General features: G+C 43.8%; 3 protein-coding genes and 1 long non-coding RNA gene across 4 annotated transcripts in view; 2 read left to right on the top strand and 2 right to left on the bottom strand.

Annotated features, from left to right (window-relative positions):
* LOC144697459 (uncharacterized) overlaps positions 1-21,988 on the top strand; it is a 296,931-nt gene that overhangs the window by 55,346 nt on the left and 219,597 nt on the right. The window lies entirely within an intron of this gene.
* LOC144698446 (uncharacterized) overlaps positions 1-21,988 on the bottom strand; it is a 147,086-nt gene that overhangs the window by 14,162 nt on the left and 110,936 nt on the right. The gene's annotated exons all lie outside the window — the stretch shown is intronic.
* LOC144697294 (uncharacterized) overlaps positions 1-21,988 on the top strand; it is a 273,796-nt gene that overhangs the window by 147,762 nt on the left and 104,046 nt on the right. The window lies entirely within an intron of this gene.
* On the bottom strand, positions 6,729-12,530 carry LOC144697240 (uncharacterized). The gene is made up of 2 exons (XM_078569164.1): positions 12,484-12,530; positions 6,729-11,541 (listed from the first exon to the last, which is right to left on the bottom strand). The coding sequence occupies exon 2, from the start codon at positions 11,207-11,209 to the stop codon at positions 10,619-10,621; it is 591 nt and encodes a 196-aa protein (XP_078425290.1). The 5' UTR covers positions 11,210-11,541; positions 12,484-12,530; the 3' UTR covers positions 6,729-10,618.

The raw sequence follows: 21,988 nt of genomic DNA, 5'->3' as shown, positions 1-21,988 counted from the left end.
TGGCTTTAAACAGATGAAACCCTGTGGGTGTGGAGCAAACATTTCAACATTTGTTAATGAAATGGATTCATTCAGGACAGACAGCAGGGATTATTTCAGGAATGTAAAATTTAGTGATTGAACTAAATGTTGCGCCTGCAGTGCACTGTTCTGAACCGCTTGTCGGATCTTTCATCTTAATTCACTGATTCCCAGTTGAAGGTGTTTCTGCAATAAATTAGTTAACTTTGGATATCAACCAACGTCAATGCCATCCTCAGAACAGGGAAAGCCCCTGGTTTCAATAAATGAACCAACACTCAAACCACTTGATGGGATTCTAAGATGCACAACATCGTCTGCTCGTCAGATAGAGGAAGGTGCATTGCAGCTAATGAAAAGCAGCAATCACACTCGCAGACACCCATACACACACTCTCACACCCATCAAAATATCTCCTGTTGTCTTATTGGTTCAAGTCTTTTAGAAGAAAATCCTGAGTGAGCCGTAAAAATCTCAAATGCTTATCAAGCTTCCCCTGAAAGACATCTGTACTATTCATTTTACCCATTCCCTGTGGTAGTGATTTCCACATTCTCACCACTCTCTGGGTGAAGATGTTTCTTCTGAATTCCCTGTTGGATTTCTTGGTGAGTCATAGAGGTCTACAGCACAGAAAAAGGCCCTTCAGCCCATCGAGTCTGTGCCGGTCAAACAAGTATCTAACTATTGTAATCCCATTTTCCAGTACTCAGCCCATAGCCCTGTATGCCATGGCATCACAAGTGCACATCCAAATACTTCTTAAATGTTACAAGGGTTTCTGCCTCTACCACCCTTTCAGGCAGTGAGTTCCAGATTCCCACCATCCTCTGAGTGAAAAAATTCTTCCTCACATCCCTTCTAAACCTCCTGTCCCTTACCTTAAATCTATGCCCCCTAGTTATTGATCCCTCCACCAAAGGGAAAAGTTCCTTCCTGTCTACCCTATCTATGCCCCTCATAATTTTATACAGCTCAATCATGTACCCCCTCAATCTCCTCTGCTCCAGGGAAAATAACCTCAGTCTATCCAATCTCTCCTCATAACTTTCCAACCCAGGCAACATCCTGGTAAATCTCCTCTGCACTCTTTCTAATGCAATCATATCCTTCCTATAATGCAGATTCCAGAATGGCATGCAATACTCTAGCTGTAGCCCAACCAGCGTTTTATACAGTTCCAGCATAACATCCCTGCTCTTATATTCTATGCCTCGGCCAATAAAGGCAGGTATCCAATATGCCTTCTGAACCACCTTATCTACCTGTCCCGCTATCTTGAGGGACCCGTGGACATGCACACCCCCAAGGTCCTTCTAATCCTCAGTACTTCCCAGGGTCCCACCATTTATCGCGTATTCCCGTGCCTTGTTTGCCCTGCCCAATTACACCGCTTCACACTTATCCGGATTAAATTCCATTTGCCACTGATTAGCTCATCTGATCAGCCCGTCTATATCCTCCTGTAATCTAAGGCTATCCTCCTCACTATTTACCATCCCAGCAATTTTCATGTCATTCGTGAACTTACTGATCAACCCTCTTACATTCAAGTCTAAATAGTTTATATATACCACAAACAGCAAGGAACCCAACACCGATCCCTGTGGAACCCCACTGGATACAGGCATCCAGTCACAAAAGCACCCTTCAACCATCACCCTCTGCTTCCTGCCACTCAGCCAATTCTGGATCCAATTTTCCAAATTGCCTTGGATCCCATGGGCTCTTACCTTCGTTATCAGTCACCCATGCGAGACCTTATCAAAAGCCTTGCTGAAGTCCAAGCAGACTGCATCAAATGCATTGCCCTCATCTACACACCTGGTCACCTCTTTGAAAAATTCAATCAAATTGGTCAGACATCACCTCTCCTTAACAAAACCATGCTGACTGTCCTTGATTAATCCCTGCCTCTCCAAGTGTAGATTAATTCTATCCCTCAGAATTGCTTCCAATAGTTTCCCCACCACTGAGGTTAGACTGACTGGCCTGTAGTTTCCTGGTTTATTCCTTCCTCCCGTCTTGAATAACGGTACCACATTGGCTGTCCTCTAGTCCTCTGGCACATCTCCTGTGGCCAGATTGGTATTGAAAATTATTGCCAGCGCCCCTGCTATCTCCTCCCTTGCCTCACTCAACAGCTTGCAATACATTTCATCCAGGCATGGAGGTTTATCTACTTTTAAGTCTGCCAGACCACCTAGAACCTCCTCCCTTTCTATGCTAATTTCATTATATCACAGTCCTTCTGATTTCCATACCCATGCCGTGCCTCTCACTGTGAACACCAACACAAAGTATTCATTTAGAACCCTACCTACGTCTTCCGGCTCCACACACAAATTACTACTATGGTCCTTAATGGGCCCTACTCATTCCCTAGATATCTTCTTGCTCTTTAATGTACTTGAAAAATAACTTTGGATTTTCCTTTATTTTAGCTGCCAATGTTTTTTTCATGCCCCCTTTTTGCTCTCCCAATTTCCTTTCCAAGTTCCCCCCTACACATTCTGTACTCCTCTCGGGCTTCCGCTGTTTTGAGCCCTCAGCATCTGCCATAAGCCTCCCTTTTTCTCTTTATCCAATCCTGTATAATCCTCCCTCAACATCCAGGGTACCCTGGATTTCTTGGTCACGCCCTTTATCCTTACTGGAATCTGTTGGCCCTGTACTCTTCTTATTTCCTTCCTGAATGAGTCCCACTGCTCTGATGCAGATTTACCTAAAAGTAGCTGTTCCCAGTCCACTCTGGCCAAATCATACCTAATCTTATTAAAATCGGCCTTCCCCCAATTTAGAACTCTGAGTTCTGACCCGTCCTGGTCCTTTTCCATGACAACCTTGAATCTAACGGAGTTATGATCACTATCTGAAAAATGTTCCTCCACTGATACCTCTACCACTTGCCCGCCTTCATTCCCTAAAATTAAATCCAGGACTGCCCCCTCTCTTGTAGGACTTTCTAAGTACTGGCTTAAAAAGCTCTCCTGGATGCATTTTAAGAATTCCATTCTCTCTAAACCTATCACACTATGACTAGCCCAGTTAATGTTGGGGAAGTTGAAATCCCCAACTATTACTACCCTATTATTTTTACACTTCTCTGAAATTTGCCTACATATCTGCTCTTCTATTTCTCTCTGGGGGTCTATAGTACACTCCCCCAGCAATATGATTGCTCCTTTCTTGTTTTTCAGTTCTACCCATATGGCTTCATTTGAAGAACCTTCTAAGATGTCATCCCTCCTTACTACTGTAATTGATTCCTTAATCAATATTGCGATACCCCCTCCTCCTTTTACCTCCTTCCCTGACTCACCTGAAGACCCTATATCCTGGAATAGAGCTGCCAATCCTGCCTTTCTCTCAAACATGTCTCTGTGACAGCAATGACATCATACTTCCAAGTGTTAATTTGTGCCCTCAACTCATCTGCCTTATTCGTCAGACTCCTTGCATTAAAATGAATGCCATCTAACCTTGCCAAACTCCCTTGTGCCTTAACTGGCCTATAATCTTACACCTTCCAGACTCACTTGCTCTCTCTTCTAATTTTGGCTGTGCATCTCCCCCTGCTGAACCTCCTCAGGATCCCACCCCCCATGCCAAGTTAGTTTAAACCCTCCCCAACAGCACTAGCAAACCTCCCCGCAAGGACGTTGGTCCCATTCCGGTTCAGGTGCAACCTGTCCGCCTTGTACAGGTCCCGCCGCCCCCAGAAACGGTTCCAATGTCCCAGAAATCTAAAGCCCTCGCTCCTGCACCACCTCTCCAGCCATGCATTCATCTGGACTAACCTCCTACTTCTATATTCACTAGCGCGTGGCACTGAGAGTAATCCAGAGATCACTACCTTTGAGGTCCTGTTTTTTAATCTGCTTCCTAGCTCCCTAAATTCTGCTTGCAGGACCTCATCTCTCTTTCTACCTTCCATTGACTATCTTAAGTTGATGGTCTCTTGTCATTCTCTTCCCCACAAGTGGAAACATTCTCTCTGTATCCTCTCTATCAACCCCTTTCATAATTTTAAAGGCCTCTATCAAATCCCCCCCTGAGCCTTCATTTCTCAAGAGATCCAGTCTGTCAATCCTTTCCTGATATATAAACCTGCACATTTCTGGTATCATCATTGTGAATCTTCTCTGCTCCCTCTCTTGAGCCTCAATATCTTTTTTATAATATGGTGACCGGAACTGCATGCAGCGGTCAGGAAGATTTTTGATCCAGGAGTCACAGGCTACCCAAAAAAGGGGCACGAGCTCACACGTGATTTTCAGTTGGTTTATTAAGAAGCAACTGTTTAAAAATGATGCATAATGGACAGAAAAAGACATACAATCTGTGACAAATGAGAATGGTTTACCTGTCCCTGGGGATAAACAAATGACAGAGAGTGAGTGCTGGTCTCTGTGGCTGTCGTCTTCTCTGAACAGTTCACTGATGTGAGCCAGAGTGTGGGTGTTGAAGCCAGCGTGGATCACTTTGAAATCTCTTATTCAGTCTCCCCTGAAACAGTCCCCTCTGGGCAGAGAGAACAAGTCTGTCCTGTGAAGAAGGGTCATACAGACTCGAAACATTAATTCTATTTCTCTCTGCACAGATGCTGCCAGACCTGCTGAGTTTTTTTTCCAGCATTTTCTGTTTTTGTTTCAGATTTCCAGCATCCGCAGTATTTTGCTTTTATCCTCTGAGCGGTTCACTGGTGTGAGCCAGAGTATGGGTATTGAAGCCAGAGTGTGGGTGTTGAAGTCAGAGTGTGGATGTTGAAGCCAGTGTGAGGGTATTGAAGCCAGAGTGTGGATCACCTTGGAACCTCTGTCTTGTCCAAAGTGTTTTTTTTTCTGCTTGAGAGCCTGTTTTAACCTTTACACAGACAAATGGTTTGCGTATGGGTCATGAGGTTGAATCATATCAGAGTTAGAAATGTTCCATTTCAGGGCCTGTGCTAAAGACATGTCCTTGGCAGAGAGAACAGGTCTGTCCTGTGTTTGTCACCCGGAAAGCTGCTATGGAATCTTTCTTCATAAGCGAGAGAGAGGGAGGGAGGGAGCTATTCCTATAATTTTGGATCTTTTTTTTTACAGATCGCCACACCTTGAGAAGAGAATATCCTTATTGATTCCTCACAGCTGATTTCTGACTAACCCAGCTATTCCTAAGCTACGAGCTTGTTTTCCTAATTTCTTGATTACATACCATAGATAACATACTAAAGCTACTAGAATGATCAGAATCAGCAAACCAAACCGTGGAGCTGCCACCAAGAATAAATATTAAAACCTTTTCCAGTAAATGTGATAACTATCGAATTTGATTCATCCTCCCCACCTACAGTGGTGTGGTGGTATTGTCACTGGACTCATAATCCAGAAACCCAGGGTAATGCTCTGAGCACCGGGTATGAATCCCACCATGGCAGATGGTGAAGTATATATTCAATCAAAAATCTGGCATTAAAAGTCCAATGATGATTGCTGTAAAAAAAAAAATCCATCTGGTTCACTCATGCCCTTTAGGAAAGGAAATCTGAGTCCTTATCTGGTCTGGCCTACATGTGACTCCAGACCCACAGCGATGTGGTTGACTCTGAAATGGCCGATTAAGCCACTCAGTTCTCAGCGGCAATTAGGGATGGGCAATAAATGCTGGCCTAGCCAGCAATGCCCACATCCCATGAAGAATTTTTTTTTTAATTCTAAATTATTAAGAACATAAGAAATAGGAGCAGGAGTAGGCCATTTGGCCCCTCAAGCCTGCCCTGCCATTCAATAAGATCATGGCTGATCTGCCCCAGGCCTCAATTTCCTCTTTCATGCCAGCTTCTCATAGCCCTCAGCTCCACAATATTTTAAAAATCTATCTACCTCACCTTTAACTACTTTCAGTGATCCAGCCTCCACAACTTTCTGGGGTAGAGAATTCCAGGCATTCACTATCCTCTCAGAGAAGAAATTCCTTCGCATCTCAGTTTTAAATGAGTGTCCCCTTATTCTGTAACTATGTCCCCTAGTTCAAGATTCCCCACTATCTCAGAGTCACATAGTGCAGAAGAGGCCCTTCGGCCCATCGAGTCTGCACCGACACGTGAGAAACACCTGACCTACCTACCAAATCCCATTTACCAGCACTTGGCCCATAGCCTTGAATGTTATGACCTGCCAAATGCTCATCCAGGTACTTTTTAAAGGATGTGAGGCAACCCGCCTCCACCACCCTCCCAGGCAGCGCATTCCAGACCCTCACCACCCTCTGGGTAAAAAAAGTTTTTCCTCACATTCCCCCCTGAACCTCCTGCTCCTCACCTTGAACTTGTGTCCCCTCGTGACTGACCCTTCAACTAAGGGGAGCAGCTGAACCCTATCCACCCTGTCCATGCCCCTCATAATCTTGTACACCTCGATCAGGTCACCCCTCAGTCTTCTCTGCTCCAATGAAAACAACCCAAGTCCATCCAACCTCTCTTCATAACTTAAATGTTTAATCCCAGGCAACATCCTGGTGAATCTCCCCTGCACCCCCTCCAGTGCAATCACATCCTTCCTATATTGTGGTGACCAGAACTGCACACAGTACTCCAGCTGTGGCCTCACCAAGGTTCTATACAACTCTAACATGACCTCCCTACTTTTGTAATCTATGCCTCGATTGATAAAGGAAAGTGTCCCATATGCCTTTTTCACCACCTCACTTACATGCCCCTCCGCCTTCAGAGATCTATGGACAAAACACGCCAAGGTCCCTTTGTTCCTCAGAACTTCCTAGTGTCATGCCGTTCATTGAATATTAGTGGAAACATCTTCTCAACATCTCCCCTGTCAAGCCTCCTTAGAATCTTGTACATTGCAATAAGATCTTCCCTCAATCTTCTAAACTCTCATGAATAAAGGCCTAACCTGTTTAGCCGTTCTGGATAAGTCAACCCTCATCCCAGGAATCAGTCTAGTGAATCTCTTTTGAACCACCACCAAGGCCAATACATCCTTTCTTAAATACGGGGACCAAAACTGTACACAGTACTCCAGGTGCGGCCTCACCAACACCCTGTATAGTTGTAACAAGACTTCCCTATTTTTAAACTCCAACCCCCTAGCATTACAAGCCAAAATTCCATTTGCCTTCTTAATTACTTGCTGCACCTGCATGCTAACTTTTTGTGTTTCATCCACAAGTTCACCCAGATCCCTCTGTGCTGCGCTTTTTTGGAGTTTCTCCCCATTTAAATAATAGCCTGCCTTTGGATTTTTCCTACCAAGTGCATGACCTCACACTTTCCTACATTAAACTCCATCTGCCAAGTTTTTGCCCACTCACTCAACCTGTCTATAATCCGTGGAGATTCCTTATGTCCTCATCACAACATGCCCTCCCACCTATTTTTGTATCGTCAGCAAATTTGGATACAATACACTCTGTTCCTGCCTCCAAGTCATTAATATAGATTGTAAATAATTGAAGCCCTAGGATTGATCCTTGTGGCACTCCACTAGTTACATCTTTCCAATCTGAAAAAGACCCATTAATCCCAATTCTCTGTCATCTGTGTGTTAACCAATCCTCAATCCATGCTAATACATTACCCCCAATACCATGAGCTCTTATCTTGTGCAATGACCTTTTATGTGGCACCTTATTGAATGCCTTCTGGAAATCCAAATGCACTACGTATACCAGTCCCCCTTTCACAACTCTGCTTGTTATATCCTTAAAGAACTCTAGCAAATTTGTCAAACACGATTTCTCTTTCACAAAACCACGTTGGCATGTCATAAATACATATGGTTCAAACAAAAGTTCATGCATGGGCTTTAAAGATTCTCCAGCTCTCTGTTCACTGCCATCCACCTTGTGGATATTTTCTAAATCCCTCTTCACTTTAATTTTACTCCCTCTGATAGATACCTGTGTGTTTAATTCTGTCCGGATTGTTTTAAGGTCAGTTTCTCTATGGAGTATGTTTCAATTCGTTGATGATTTAAAATGGTGCCTCATACTGACCACATGAATCACTTCATGTTGTTCTGTTTGAGTAGCTGAGCATGTCTGGGGTCTCAGTCTTCAGTGCAGGTGCACTATGCACTTCCGCATGTTTATTACACCACACATAACATATCACATCTGCACACTCACAGCAGTAGCTCAGTACCATGCCCCATGGACCATCTGACACAAGTCACTCTTGGGCTTTCAGGTAATCTTACCAAAAGATTGGGGGGCGGGGGGGGGTGGTGGAGGAGAGGAGAGGAGTTGGCGGGGGTCCTCTGTCTGAAGATCTTGACTTAACTCCCCCTGCAAGTTCCAATGCCTCAGGTAATAGCCAGACTATCAAATTCAGGCTTTTAAATAAAGTTCAGAGGGAAGAATACAAGTATCTCCAAGAGAAAGCTATCAATTTACGAGTCTCATTTACATGTTCCTGACTTTCACTAGAATGGATATGGATACCAGGTTGATCTATTCTATTGAACAATACCCAGGGTGTTATTCCAATTCCTTTTGGTGGTGTGATTTTTTAAAATCTTTTATTCTAGCTGTGACATCCCATTAATTACCATTCTATCTCATTCGGGAGCCCTGGAGAAACTTTACTGTCCAATTCAATATTCACATAATATGCTATTTGTAGAGCAGAGACACAAGTATTTGCAATCAGTTTGGAGATAACTCCCATATCTCTCCTCCTCAAGCACTTTGTCTTGAGAGATGACAATTGGGATGAAACCAAATCTCTAAAAGGCAAAGTCTTTAGTTCAAACCGTCACCATGTTGTCAGTGGAGAGGGTTAACTCCTCTGCTTGTTTTCAAAGGGGTTGGAGCAAACATTCTCAAATTGTGCACAATTATGTTGACTTTACGGAACTTTTCCTTTCAGGTCAAAGGCGAACCAAACACCATCTTAAACTTTTGCGTTTCCAATTCTGAAGTTTTTTTTTCAGCTTTGCCCAATGTCACTTTTTTTTTTTCATTCTCCTTCAGGCACCTTTCCAAATGACTGTAATAAAACTGAAGGAAAATAAAACAAACAAAATCAGCTTTCTCAGGTAAACTTCAACCTCCTTAGGCCACAAAAAGTTAAAGAGGATGGAGCTTCCCACAGCTTGTGATCTCCGAAACATAACTTCAAGGCTAAAGCTGATCTTTGGGGAATCCAATTTTTCGGTACCTTTGACAATTCTACAAGTCAATTGTAATTCATACTTAAAGGTTTACTTTCACACAGTAATTATAACATTTCACTTGTCTCAGCACAGAAGCTGGCAGCATTTTAGATTAAATACCAGTTGAGCTTTCTCTTGTAACTGGCATATGGAGAAGATCATGTTCACTGTAGATCTGCCAGCATAGAAACCGCACTGTGCTTCTGGACACACTCAGTCTGCAAGTAGATAAAGTCTTTTAAGCATGACCCTAATGAAGGTCGTCCCTGTGATGCTGAGGAGTGAGATGGCTCTGTAGTTGTTGCAATCTCTTTTGCCACAATTGTTTTTGCATAATATGTTGTCTTTTGAATCATGTATGTCCTGTGGAATTGAGATCATGAAGGTGTGGCAGTAGATGGGACTTTCCATGCTTCAGCAGTTCAGCTGGAATTCCATCCTAGCCAGGAGCCTTTCTGCTTCCTAAAAAATCAATGGACTGTTCGAGTTCAACTGATGAGGGGTTTCGCATCCAACTCACCCATGACAATAAGCTGCTGGAGAGAGTCAAACAGAGTCTGGGAGGTTTCTGTCTCATGGGAGTTCAGCTCACAATAGTGTTCAACTCACAGGACTTCTGTCAGTGAGTACTTCACCATCTGCCAATTTCAGGGAGTCAACCCCAAGCACCCTCTTGATCCCATCATACATAGCACAGGCAGTTTGGATTTCTTGCCGTAGGCTGATCCAGTGTTTATTTACACTGCATCTCCCTCTCTTTTGCACAACCATCTTGGCTACGTTCAAGTTATGCAGTGCTCTAACTGTTGGGTTTATGTTGTGCATCAGGTGGGCTTTGCTTTTTGCTTCAATGACAGATGTCATCTCTGCTGATTAGTTCTCAAACTAGTCTTTGTTGTGGGTTCCACCTTTACCAAATGTTGCTGCTGCTGTGTCAGAAATGATTGAACTAAGCGACTTCCAAACTTCATCAATATCAATGTTGATTGATGAAGCTTTTATTGATGTACCTGTAAAGTATTTTACTGTTTTGTTTCATGTTCCTTTATAATTTAATTTCAAAAAGGAGGCGTCGCTGTGAAGAATGTGGCAATCGGTAAGAATTGTTAGCAAGGATTAATCAGCACTTTCTAATTGGTGATGGTAATCAGTGGAATCTCTCAAACGCAGAATTGTAGATTTCGCGTCAACAATAAATTTAGGACTCAAGTAAAAGTTCCTGATTTTATTGCAAACTAATTCCTGGTGAGAATTCTTGAATTAAGCAGAAAGATTGTAGATGGCACTTTTAAAAAGAGATATTGTGACATCTCCAGAATATTAAACTGCAGTCAGTTATAGGGTTGTTAACATCAGCAGAAACAACCCAAATATTGTCAGATTATCAGTCCTGGGTGTGATTAACAGCAGCAATTACAGCACAATCCAATCACTGCAGTCACTTGTGAACCCGCTCGTGTCTCAACAGGTGTTGTGACTGAGTGAATCCCGCCCCACACAAGGAGCAGGTGAACGGTCGGTCCCCGGTGTGAACTCGCTGATGTGTCAGCAGTTGGGAAGACCAAGAGAATCCCTTCCCGCACACGGAGCAGGTGAACGGCTTCGCCCCAGTGTGAGTGCGTTGGTGTTCAAGGAGGTCGGTTGACTGCCTGAAGCTCTTTCCACAGGAAGTACAGCTGAATGGATTCTCCTTCGTGTGCATTCGGTGGTGTGACTGGAGGGCGAATACCTCAGTGAATCCCTTTCCACACACGAAGCAAGTGAATGGTCTCCCACCTGTGTGAATTCGCTGGTGTTCAGTGAGGATGGATGAAGATTTGAACCTCTCTCCACAGGTTGTGCAGCTGAATGGCTTCTTCTCAGTGTGAACTCGCTGGTGTGACCGAAGGCCAGATGACCGAGTGAATCCCTTCCCACACACGGAACAGATGAACGGCCTCTCCCCAGTGTGGATGCGTCGATGGATTTCCAACCGGGATGAAGAATTGAATCCTTTTCCACAGTCTTCACATTTCCACGGTTTCTCCATGATGCCGGTGTGTTTATCTCTCTCCTGGTTGGACAATCAGTTGAAGCTCATCCACGCACAGAACACGTGTCCGTTTTCTCCTCACTGTGAATGGCGTGATTTTTTTTTCAGGCTGTGTAACTGGTTAAAGCTCATTCCACAGTCAGTTGAATGGAACACTCGGGTGTGTGTGTCTCGGTGCTTTTCCAGTCACACTGATGTTTGAAATCTTTTCCCACAGACAGAACAATCATTCGTCTTTCCACATTCAAAGATGAATCAAGTGACTCTGTCAGATCACGCTGCGATGTTCAGTTTGAGTTCCTGTTTATAAATCCACCCGTTCAAAAACCCTGGAAAAGGAGTACACAAAACTCATCACTGTAAATACAGGATAGAAATTATGAGCAGAAAATTCTAGTTTCTATGAAACCTGTTTTCCCCACTTGCTCCTGCAAAATAGTAAATCCTCATCGCGCACGCTCTCCCTCCTCCCCACGCTGGAATCCAAACCCCAGAGTGAACAACCATCCCTTAATTTATGGAATTTTCCTGCATTTGAGTCAAATATCCTAGGCCGCATGGTGCTGGGCACTGTTTGTTCCCTAAATTGGACACCTCCCATTGCGCAGAACCCTGTCCCCTAATGTTTCTGTGTTCCAACAGCTCTGTCAGCACCCCACCCAACACATCCCCCCCCCACCGACCCATATGGGCTCCCGTGGCAGGATGTCCTTTAATTTTCTCCATGAGAGGTGGTCAGCCTGCCAAACCCATCACACCATATCTTTCCTCAACTCCCAGTTTTCTCTTTCGCTCCACTCTGGCTCGGTGGAGTTCTCAAGCCCCTCTGGGCAAAGTGAGTCTACCAGCAATGAATCGATCATTTTCTCTCCTGGTTACTGGGACCCTGAAGCCCCGCCCACTCTCTGTTGCGTCACCAAGATGGCCGCGCATAAAGCAAAATGTCCCGGAGCTGCAAACGCGGGACCTGCAGGTTCTTATTGGGGGTTCGGGGCCTCCAGCGGGTGTTTCTGAATCCTCCCCGCCCACCTCCCAGGGTTTCCTTCCTTCCCACAGATCAGATTCCTCATTGATTTGGGCCCAAAGTGTAACCTCTTATTTATTGTCCCCCCTCCCCCATCCTCTGATGTGAACCATCCTCCACTCGCTGACCCAGGATGGCGGCCGTTAACCTGGGCCTGTTCCCGGGAGGGAGAAGCTCCGCACTGGCGTTTACGAAGCCTCCCATCCCACTGCCTCCCGCCCCCATGACCCGCCCGGCAGCAATTTACCGACTGAAGATTTCCACACAACCGACTCAGTTGTCCGCCATCACCCGCACTGCGCATGCTCCGGCTCACAATGCACGCCCGATTGACGTCACCTCTGGTCCAATAGGAAGAGGGGGCGGGGCCGGAGGACCGAGCGGGCGCGGCTGCTCCTCCAACCAATCGGAGTGAATGAGGGGGCGGGGCGGAGCCCGGATCTCCCTCATTGGCTGAAACTCTGCGTCATTTTGGAAGCTGATTTGTCTCAAACTCCAGGAGAAAACTGGACCTTTCTGTTTGTGGCTTTAAACAGATGAAACCCTGTGGGTGTGGAGCAAACATTTGTTAGTGAAATGGATTCATTCAGGACAGACAGCAGGGATGATTTGAAGGAATAACACAGTGTAGTGAGAAAGGAAATTCAGTGCCAGGATTGGGGAACTGGGACTTGTAACTTGTAACAAGTAACCCTGGATCTTGAAGAGCAATTGCAGGTTCAGGAGAGGGAAATGGTGAGTGGGACCGTTAAAAAAAAAACTTGGATTACAGCAACCCCAAACTCAACACTTGTTCAGCGTGGAGACCCAGATTTCCACAATCCCGGAGCTCCAGCTTCACATCTGGATCTGCATCAGGAATCCAGGATCAGGAGACTCCGGGAGCGGGAGCTTCAGCGAGAGGGTGGGATATCAATAGATATGTGAACACTGGGTAATAGTCCCACCATTGAAAGGCAAAATTGTTGACTGGTGGTTGATGTTTTGTGATCCAATTACGATTATGGCCAAGATATAAAGCCTGATGATTGATAACAATTGATAATCAATTGATACAGCAACCAAAGTGCAGAGGCCCTCAATCACATTTTTGTCCTGGGAGTAATTAACAGCAGAATAAAGCCCAACAGTTGGATGTGACCTCACTGGAGTTTCAGCAGCTGGGGTGAACATGTGATTCCACACCCCCAGCACACCAACCCCACACACAGAACATTTAAATTTTGTCTTGCCATTACGAATGCACCATTTGTGGTTAAACACCTTGAACATTATAGTTGGAGTGTTAACAAGTGAGGAAACTAAGTAAATCCCTTGGTGATTTGTGTGATAGGCAGGATGCCTTTTTGGCTTGACAGCAGCAACTTAGTAATGTCAACATGGCAGCCTGAACCAAGTGACCTTGCTGTTTCCAGAGAATGTTTAGAGTTGTTGCCTGTTTAGCAATTGCCTTTCTGAAGAGAGCAAATCAATGCTGTTGAGCTAATCTCATAAGAGTTCGATACTATGCAGAAAATACCAGTTTATCCAAGACCCCAATTTCTTACAGGACATATTGGTAACGTACCCAGTATCATTAAACACAAAACCCGATCTGGTAATCACTTTCAGCACTGGGCTTAGTGTGTATCCTGCACCATCTCTCTCACCCTCGATATGTGAATCAAACACCACACCTGCAAACCTGAAAGAAATTTAAATCCTCACAGCAAATTTAACAGGAACCGCAGGATGATGAGACTCTGTTAAACTTTCAGTGTGGTCCTGTACTGCTCTGTATTTAACAGGAGCCTGCAGGATGATGAGACTCTGCTAAGCTGTTAGTTCGCTCCTGTAATGCTCTGTATTTAACAGGAGCCTGTTAAATTTATTTAAATTTATTTATTAAATGGCTGCAGTAATAAACTCCATCTGAATAGTCTTGCACTTCTGTCTCGAAATTTGTCCAGATACTTTAAAGGATTTTGGTCTGTATAAACAATTGTTTCGGATGAATTGCTTGCAACATAAATCTCAAAATGCTGCACCGCTAACACCAAACTCAAAGTCTGTTTTTCGATCGTTGAATATCTTCTCGGTTGTACATTCAACTTCCGTGAAAAAAAACCCCATCAGTTTTTCAATTCCAGTGTCGTAATCTTGTAAATGTACTGCCCCAATGCCTATATCACTTGCGTCAATGGCCAACTTCAATTGTTTGGCGTAACTGGCTACTGCTAAAACTGGTGTCATAGTTAATACAGTTTTCAAACTGTCAAATGCTTTCTGACAGTCCTGTGTCCATTGAAACGTCTTGTTCTTTTTTAATAGCTCAGTCAATGGAGCAACCACACGGCTAAAATTTGGTTCAAATTTCCAATACAACTCACGCATGCCCAGAAATCTCCAAACTTGTTGTTTTGTTGTAGGCATGGGGAAATCCAAGATAGCCTTGACTTTCCCATCGCCTGGAGCCCGCTTACCATGTCCAATGGTATGGCCTAGATATAAAACTTTTGCTTTTGCCAATTCACTTTTAGCCATGTTCACCACCAAATTAGCTTCTTGTAACCAAGTAAATAATTCTTCCAGGTGTTGTAAATGCTCCTCCCATGTCTGACTGAAAACTATCAAGTCATCAATATACACCACACAATTGCTGATCTGTAATTACTTTGTTTGTCAGACTTTGAAATATTGCAGGTGCATTTTTCATATCAAACGGCACGATTTTAAACTGATATAGTCCATCTGGCATCACAAAAGCCAATACCTCCTTTGCTCTCTCCGATCACTGTACTTGCCAATATCCTTTTAGCTAGTCAATCTTTGTGATAAATTTTGATTGTCCCACTTTCTCAATGCAATCTTCAAACCGTGGTCTAGGATATGGATCCACTTTTGTCACTGCATTCACCTTTCGATAGTTCACACAGTGTTTGTGGTCCATCTTGTTTCAGTACTAGCATAATAGGTGAACTCCAGGAGTTACTGCAACTGTCGGAGATTAATCACACCGAGGCATAATTTTGTCGTAGAAACCCCATTTATTACTTGTGCACAAGGGAGAACAATACAGCGAGAGCTATTGTACCGTCTCAAAGCAGAATACACAAAGACTTACTTAAAAGCATTTTACAACCAATCAGTAAATTTTGTACATCTCAATCCACTTATTTGCATAAGTTTACTGACCAATCCATGTTCCAGTAAATTTCCATTCCGACACCACAAGTGCAGTTGTTTATAATTTGACTATCACAACTTTGATTACATTCGGCCCAAGAGAGAGACACATGGAATGTCTCAAGGCCCATCCTGCTATAGTGGTCAGACAAGATGCTATTGTTCTTCAAGGTTGCAGTGTTTCTCTCTTAGGCTCAAGCATTTAATTCAATTGCTCCATTAACCCTTTCAATACTGAGTGGGCCCCCCTATAGTTGTCTTTAGTCCGCCACACTCCCCCCTTTTCGTCCTGCAAGGACAATCCACCACCCTTAGCCAGGTTCTATGTATCCTAGCCTCCGGGCTTCATCCTCAGACGAATCTTGATTCCTGAGGAGAGGGAGGGAATAGATAGCTGGCTTGAATAAGCAAGGTAGGCACAGGAACCCAATGGTAGCTCACCCACCCGAGTGCTCCCCTTGGTATAATTCCTCCTGACGCATAGCCAGGCCTCCCCCTTAACAACCACAAAGGGGGGCTCCCGTCTCCAAATGGGCGTTTGCTGAATGAGGGCCCCTGTATTACCTAGAGACCATGCGGAATCTGAGGGGAAAGCCAGAAAATGCATCTCGGAGGAGGAGAGGTTAACAGGAAAGTGAGTACAAATCCAACATTTAGTCTGATTAACTTGCTAGGCTACGGCCTACATTCGTTGAACCTCAGAATTGGTAGTCCATGCCCCCACAAGGACCACGCAGGACAGGATCCAAATCAGAGTCAGCATTCTGACGGCTCAGTTAAAGTTCTTCCGTCCGAGGTCAGCATCCGCTTGACGTGCGATGCGTGGGTCCACAAGGGACGTCCTTCAACCTTCACGGTCGCATGGGTGGTGAGCAGGACTTGCAAAGGCCCCTCCCATCGAGGTTCCAAACAGTTCTTTCTCCTGGAGGTCTTTACCAGGAATAGGTCCCTGGGCTGGTATTGATGGAAATCTTCAATGGTGGGCTTTTTCTGAGCTTCTACTACCTGTATATACAAGCCCTTGAGAGAATTAGTGAGCGCTATACAGTATGTAATCATTCCCTCATCCATAGCGTGGATGTCCATTTCCCTAGCAGACAAAGGTGGGGCCACTGGGAGGTGCATAGGACGTCCCATTACAGCTTCATAAGGAGAGAGGGAGGTGGTACGGTTAGGGTGAGAGTGCATAGTCATGAGCGCCAAGGGTAGAGCTTCAGGCCATTTCAAACCGGTTTCTTCACATAATTTAGCTAGTTTGCTTTTCAGAATACCATTTTGTCTTTCCACCGCCCCTGTAGACTGGGAGTGGTATGGGCAGGAAAGGTGGTGGTTGCATTGTAAGGCCCTCAACAGTTCCTTTATGACTTTAGTGATAAAATGAGGTCCATTATCACTTGATAAAATCTCTGGTATCCCAAACCTGGGTATGTATTCATGTAACAGCAATTTTGCAACAATAACAGCATCATTCCGTCGGGTGGGATACGCCTCCACCCATCGCGAGAACAAACATACTAGAACTAAAACATAATTGTATCCCAAACATTTAGGCATTTGTATAAAGTCCATTTGTAGGTGTACAAACAGGCCCCATGGCTGGGGTCCCGTACCAGCAGTTACTGAGGGTGTCTTGCCTGAGTTATGTCATTGACATAGGTATGACAGGTATTACTAATACAATGCCTATTAGCATATTAGTATTCACTATACATTCAACATTCATTCTACATACACATGTTAAACCCCTGAGCTGGCAACCGGTCAAGTCATGATTCTTGTCCATAGGTGCTGCATACATCATTTCTGCTCGCTTCATCTGAAATATCTTTCCCTATTTCAATTAATTTATTGATAGTCCCCGCATGACTTTCGAGCACGGTAGCCAGACTTTGGATTAACCAATGATGTCCCTATATTGAATATCGTAGCGGCATCATTTATCAGGCTGCGCTTAACACGGTTCCCTCCCAAGCCTGATCGCATCTCGCCATTGAACTGAACTGCGTCAGTCATCAATTGGCGCATCAGAGCCGTATAGAGTGCTTGGGTATGCGTTGAGCACCACTGGGGCAGGACGACACCGGATACATTCAAGACTACGGGTACCAGCTCATGGTGTACATTATCATACAAAACTTCTGATTTACTAGTCTCAAACCATTCGCCGGTCCTGGATGCATAGTCGGACAAGATGGGTCAGTCGGTGTGGTTTGGGTCTTCAATTATCTCTACTCGGACTGTGAGAGTAGAGGTGGGAGGTGGCTGGGTAGTGGCGGACCTCCCACGCCTGATCTGAAGCAAACCCTTACTACAATTTGAAAGCACTTGTTCTCCTACTGTTACATTTATCATTCCCCATTGCATGTCACATTCGACACTGTCCGTGCTGTACCAAAGTTCCTCCTGCAGAGCAGTGATGATCCCCGACCTTGTTACCAGTACTGATACGCCCATGACCAGGATCGTAGATCTGTGGAGACATTAACATCGGCTCTCGTTCTCATATCTACAAGTGCGCATGTATCACCTGTCATAATTACCTCGTATGGTCCGTGCCTATTCGCTCCGAGCTCACCCTGACCATCACCTTATTTCCCACTTGGGGGGGTCTGTTGATGCTCATTGGATTTGCCTGTTTCTATATCCTTAATCATCTGTCAGTCTCTAACTTCCTCTCTCAACTCATGTAATTGCCTACTTAATTCCCTTACATTGTCCTGTATTTTTCCTTTCAGTGGCCCGACACCTCCTACTATAGTGCCTTCAGGTAATCGCATGGCCCTTCCTGTTATCATTTCAAATGGGGTGAACCCGGCGGTCCTGCTTGGGGTAGCCCACGGCGCATTGGAATATTGGGCTGTTCCCTGTCTCTTGACTGATGTTTTTTTTAAAGTTCACTTCATCCATTCCACCATCCCTGGACTCTGGGGGTGGTAAGGAATACGGAATTTCTGTTTAATCTCCATAAGATTACACACTTCTTTAATGACTCTCCCTGGGAAATGAGTTCCCTGTTCTGAATCCATCTGGGTAGGCACCCCCACTCCTTGCCCTTCAATTGCCTCAACTACAGATACTGAATAATTTTACCTCCAAGGTTTTTTTTCTGACCACGATCACCTTGATTATCTTGAAGTCAGTTTCTCTATTGTCTTGATTGTTTAAAATGTTCCCTTACTCTTTAGGCAGTTCCAATGCCTCAGTTGATGGCCAGATTATCAAATTCATTTCTCTTAAAACAGTTTGTACATTATGTGCTCTTTCCCTAACTCATTCTCCTACTTACCTCATACCATTTTACACATGCCACAGCTACCATCTTATCTTGTTCAGGTTGCCTGGAGAGACTTTAAAATAAATAAAATATTCTCATAACAGTTTTAAAAACAGAAATCATTTTATTGTCTCAAAAGTAACCCACTAAACTGTGTCTGACCCTTTTCTTTTAGAATTATCCCATATTCATTAACTCGGCCAAAAATTGGATTTCTGCCAAACTTTGTCAAGGTCTTGAGTTTAGCTTCATATTTTGGGAACAGGCTTACAAATACAAAAGCTCGCAGCATTTAAATTAGTGCCAATTGTTGTCAAAAAGCCTTTTAAAATGAAAATTCACTTTTGAGAACTTTATCAACAAACAAACCTCAAATTTTTTAAACCTTGTAAGAACTGTAATTTACATTATCAAAATTAAGACAACTTCTTTTTCAGGTGTAATGATTTGTATCCAAGTTATAATTTCCGTATGTTTATCGACACATTCTTTATCTTAGATATCATCCTCGTTATTCAAAGTAACCTGTTAAATTACACTGCACTTTACATTTCAAGATTGTCTGAAATTCAAATTCCAGTGCTTTTGGAAAGCAGATTTCCTTTAATATTTAATTCATCTCTTCATAAGAAATCCCTTTTTATCCATTGGAACCACCTAGAACTTGTGTTTATGTCTTTTGGTTTTCCTAGAATCTTTCTGAATTTCAAGTAATTTTTTTTTCTCAGGATTTTAGAATACTAACTCGTATGTGTTAATCCCAATCAGCTTGGAAGCTGATGATGAGGGTTATTCCCCACTAGTCTGCAAGGGGATGGTACAAGGGTTGGTTCATCTCAAACAAAGGCAAGCCCTGCTTTATCTTTACACTACCTTCAAATTACGATTTTTGCCACAAATCTTAACTCAAACCTTATACTCAAAACTTTGGAATGTTCAAATAAACTTTTCCTTTAATCTAATATGGGGCTTTTGACTCTAAAGTGCTCAACTACACACACAAAAGACAATTCAGGGAAGAAAACACATTAAAGCTCACACACAAATGCTTCATTGCACAAAAACAAACACATAGATAAAGGTATGTATGGATACTCCTATAATATTGAACATAACTCTAACCGAAGCTTCAAGTGTTCAGCGAGGAGACTCGGATTTCCAAAATCCCGGAGCTCCAGCTTCACATCTGGATCTGGACCAAGAACCCAGGATCAGGAGACTCCGGGAGCAGAAGCTTCAGCAAGAGGGTGGGTCAGTGACGGGGAGAGGCCGAAAGCCAGACTTTAAGGCCTTCTCGCCTGGGTGTATATGAAGCCTTTCCACCCACTCTGCCGCTTCCATTCCCCTTCTACACTCGGCCGCTTCTCTCCACCTCCCTGCAGCACCAGCAGCCATATACTGGGCATGCGCCGGTCGGAACCCGTACTGCGCATGCTTCAGTAAGAGACTGCACTGAGCATGCTCCATTCACAATCCACCACTTCACCTGCATAAGGGGCTGCTGCCGCCCCACCCCATTGTTAAATTTGAAACAATGTTTGGCAGTTAACTGTCAGTCACCATCAATTGGTGCATTCTCCATGGCAATGCCTCCACCAATCAATAGATACGTGAACACTGGGTAATAGTCCCATCATTGAAAGGTAAAATTGTTGACTGGTAGTTGATGTTTTGTGATCCAATTACGATTATGGCCAAGATATAAAACCATCAAATCAACTGATGCTGCAACCAAAGTGCAGAGGCCCTCAATCATATTTTTGTCCTGGGAGTAATTAACAGCAGAATAAAGCACAACAGTTGGATGTGACCTCACTGGAGTTTCAGCAGCTGGGGTGAACATGTGATTCCAAACCCCCAGCACCCCAACCCCACACACAGAACATTTAAATTTTGTCTTGCCAGTACGAATGCACCATTTGTGGTTAAACACCTTGAACATTATAGTTGGAGTGTTAACAAGTGAGGAAACTAAGTAAATCCCTTGGTACCCAAATGGTCTCCATCGGGTGTAACTGTGTCGCTGTGTCACTAAATGGGATGATCAAGTGGACTCCTTTGCACTTTCAACTGGTGAACAATCTTTTCACAGTGCGATTTACCCATGAGTTTCTGGATCAGAAGGGAATCTGAAATCCTTTTGGTAACGAGTTCCACATTCTCAACATCTTGAATTAAAGAATTGCAAAATGCTGCAGATTCTGGATATCTGAAATAAAACAGAAAATGATAGAAATACTCAGTAGATCTGATAGTGTCGCGGAGAGAGAGAAACACAGTTTACAGTACAGGTCTGTGAGCTTTTGTCAGAACTGCAGAGCACCAGAGCAAAGATGTTAATTCCTTCTCAATCCACAGATGCTGCCAGATATGCTGAGTATTTTAAGGATTTTCTGTTATCACCCTTGGTTCAATAGGTCTCCTGAACTACACATTATATTTATTAGTGGCTAACTTATTTTACATTTGGTCGTACAGAACTTGAGTATTGCTGATAAAAAGAGACATTTTGTCAAAGCTTTTCATCCTGCACCCAACGGGACAATTCGCAAGAATACAACGTAAGGGAAAACAACAGCTTTATACTGTACAAAAAGACAGTGCTGATCGGCTGGCAAGTGGAGTCTGATCGGTGGAGGCATTGCCCTGGAGAATGCACCAATTGATGGTGGCTGACAGTTAACTGCCAACCATTGTTTGAAATTTCAACCAGGCAGCTGGGGATTGAACCAGCGACAGGCTGTCACTTATTTTGTTTAGCTGAAATAGGCACAATGTGTGCACATGTTCTTTCTGTCTGCAAAGAACTGTGTATTAATATACATAGCTTCCAGTACATGCAAATGTGCCATACTGTGAACCCAACTGACAATCTTAAATTAATTGTCAGCGTAATTCTCAGCCCACTGAAGATTATTTAACAAATGTTGTCCAATAATGGAATCAAATCTCATGTCGGACCCTGTGTTTTGAATCTTACAAGCACATGCTTGTTGGGCATGGTCCGCACTTTGCCATTACGAACAGTGTATGGAACGTGCTATTTGCTGTTGTAAATGCTCCTCCCATGTCTGACTGAAAACTATCAAGTCATCAATATACACCGCACAATTGCTGACCTGTAATTACTTTGTTTGTCAGACTTTGAAATGTTGCAGGTGCATTTTTCATACCAAACGGCACGATTTTAAACTGATATAGTCCATCTGGCATCACAAAAGCCAATATCTCCTTTGCTCTCTTTGATAACTGTACTTGCCAATATCCTTTTAGCCAGTCAATCTTTGTGATAAATTTTGATTGTCCCACTTTC

The sequence above is a fragment of the Cetorhinus maximus genome, chromosome 23 (assembly GCF_964194155.1).
Source record: "Cetorhinus maximus chromosome 23, sCetMax3.hap1.1, whole genome shotgun sequence".
In the NCBI taxonomy this organism is placed as follows: Eukaryota; Metazoa; Chordata; class Chondrichthyes; order Lamniformes; family Cetorhinidae; genus Cetorhinus; species Cetorhinus maximus.
The sequence above is the reverse complement of the archived record's forward strand: the minus strand, read 5'-3'. Positions and strand labels throughout refer to the sequence as shown.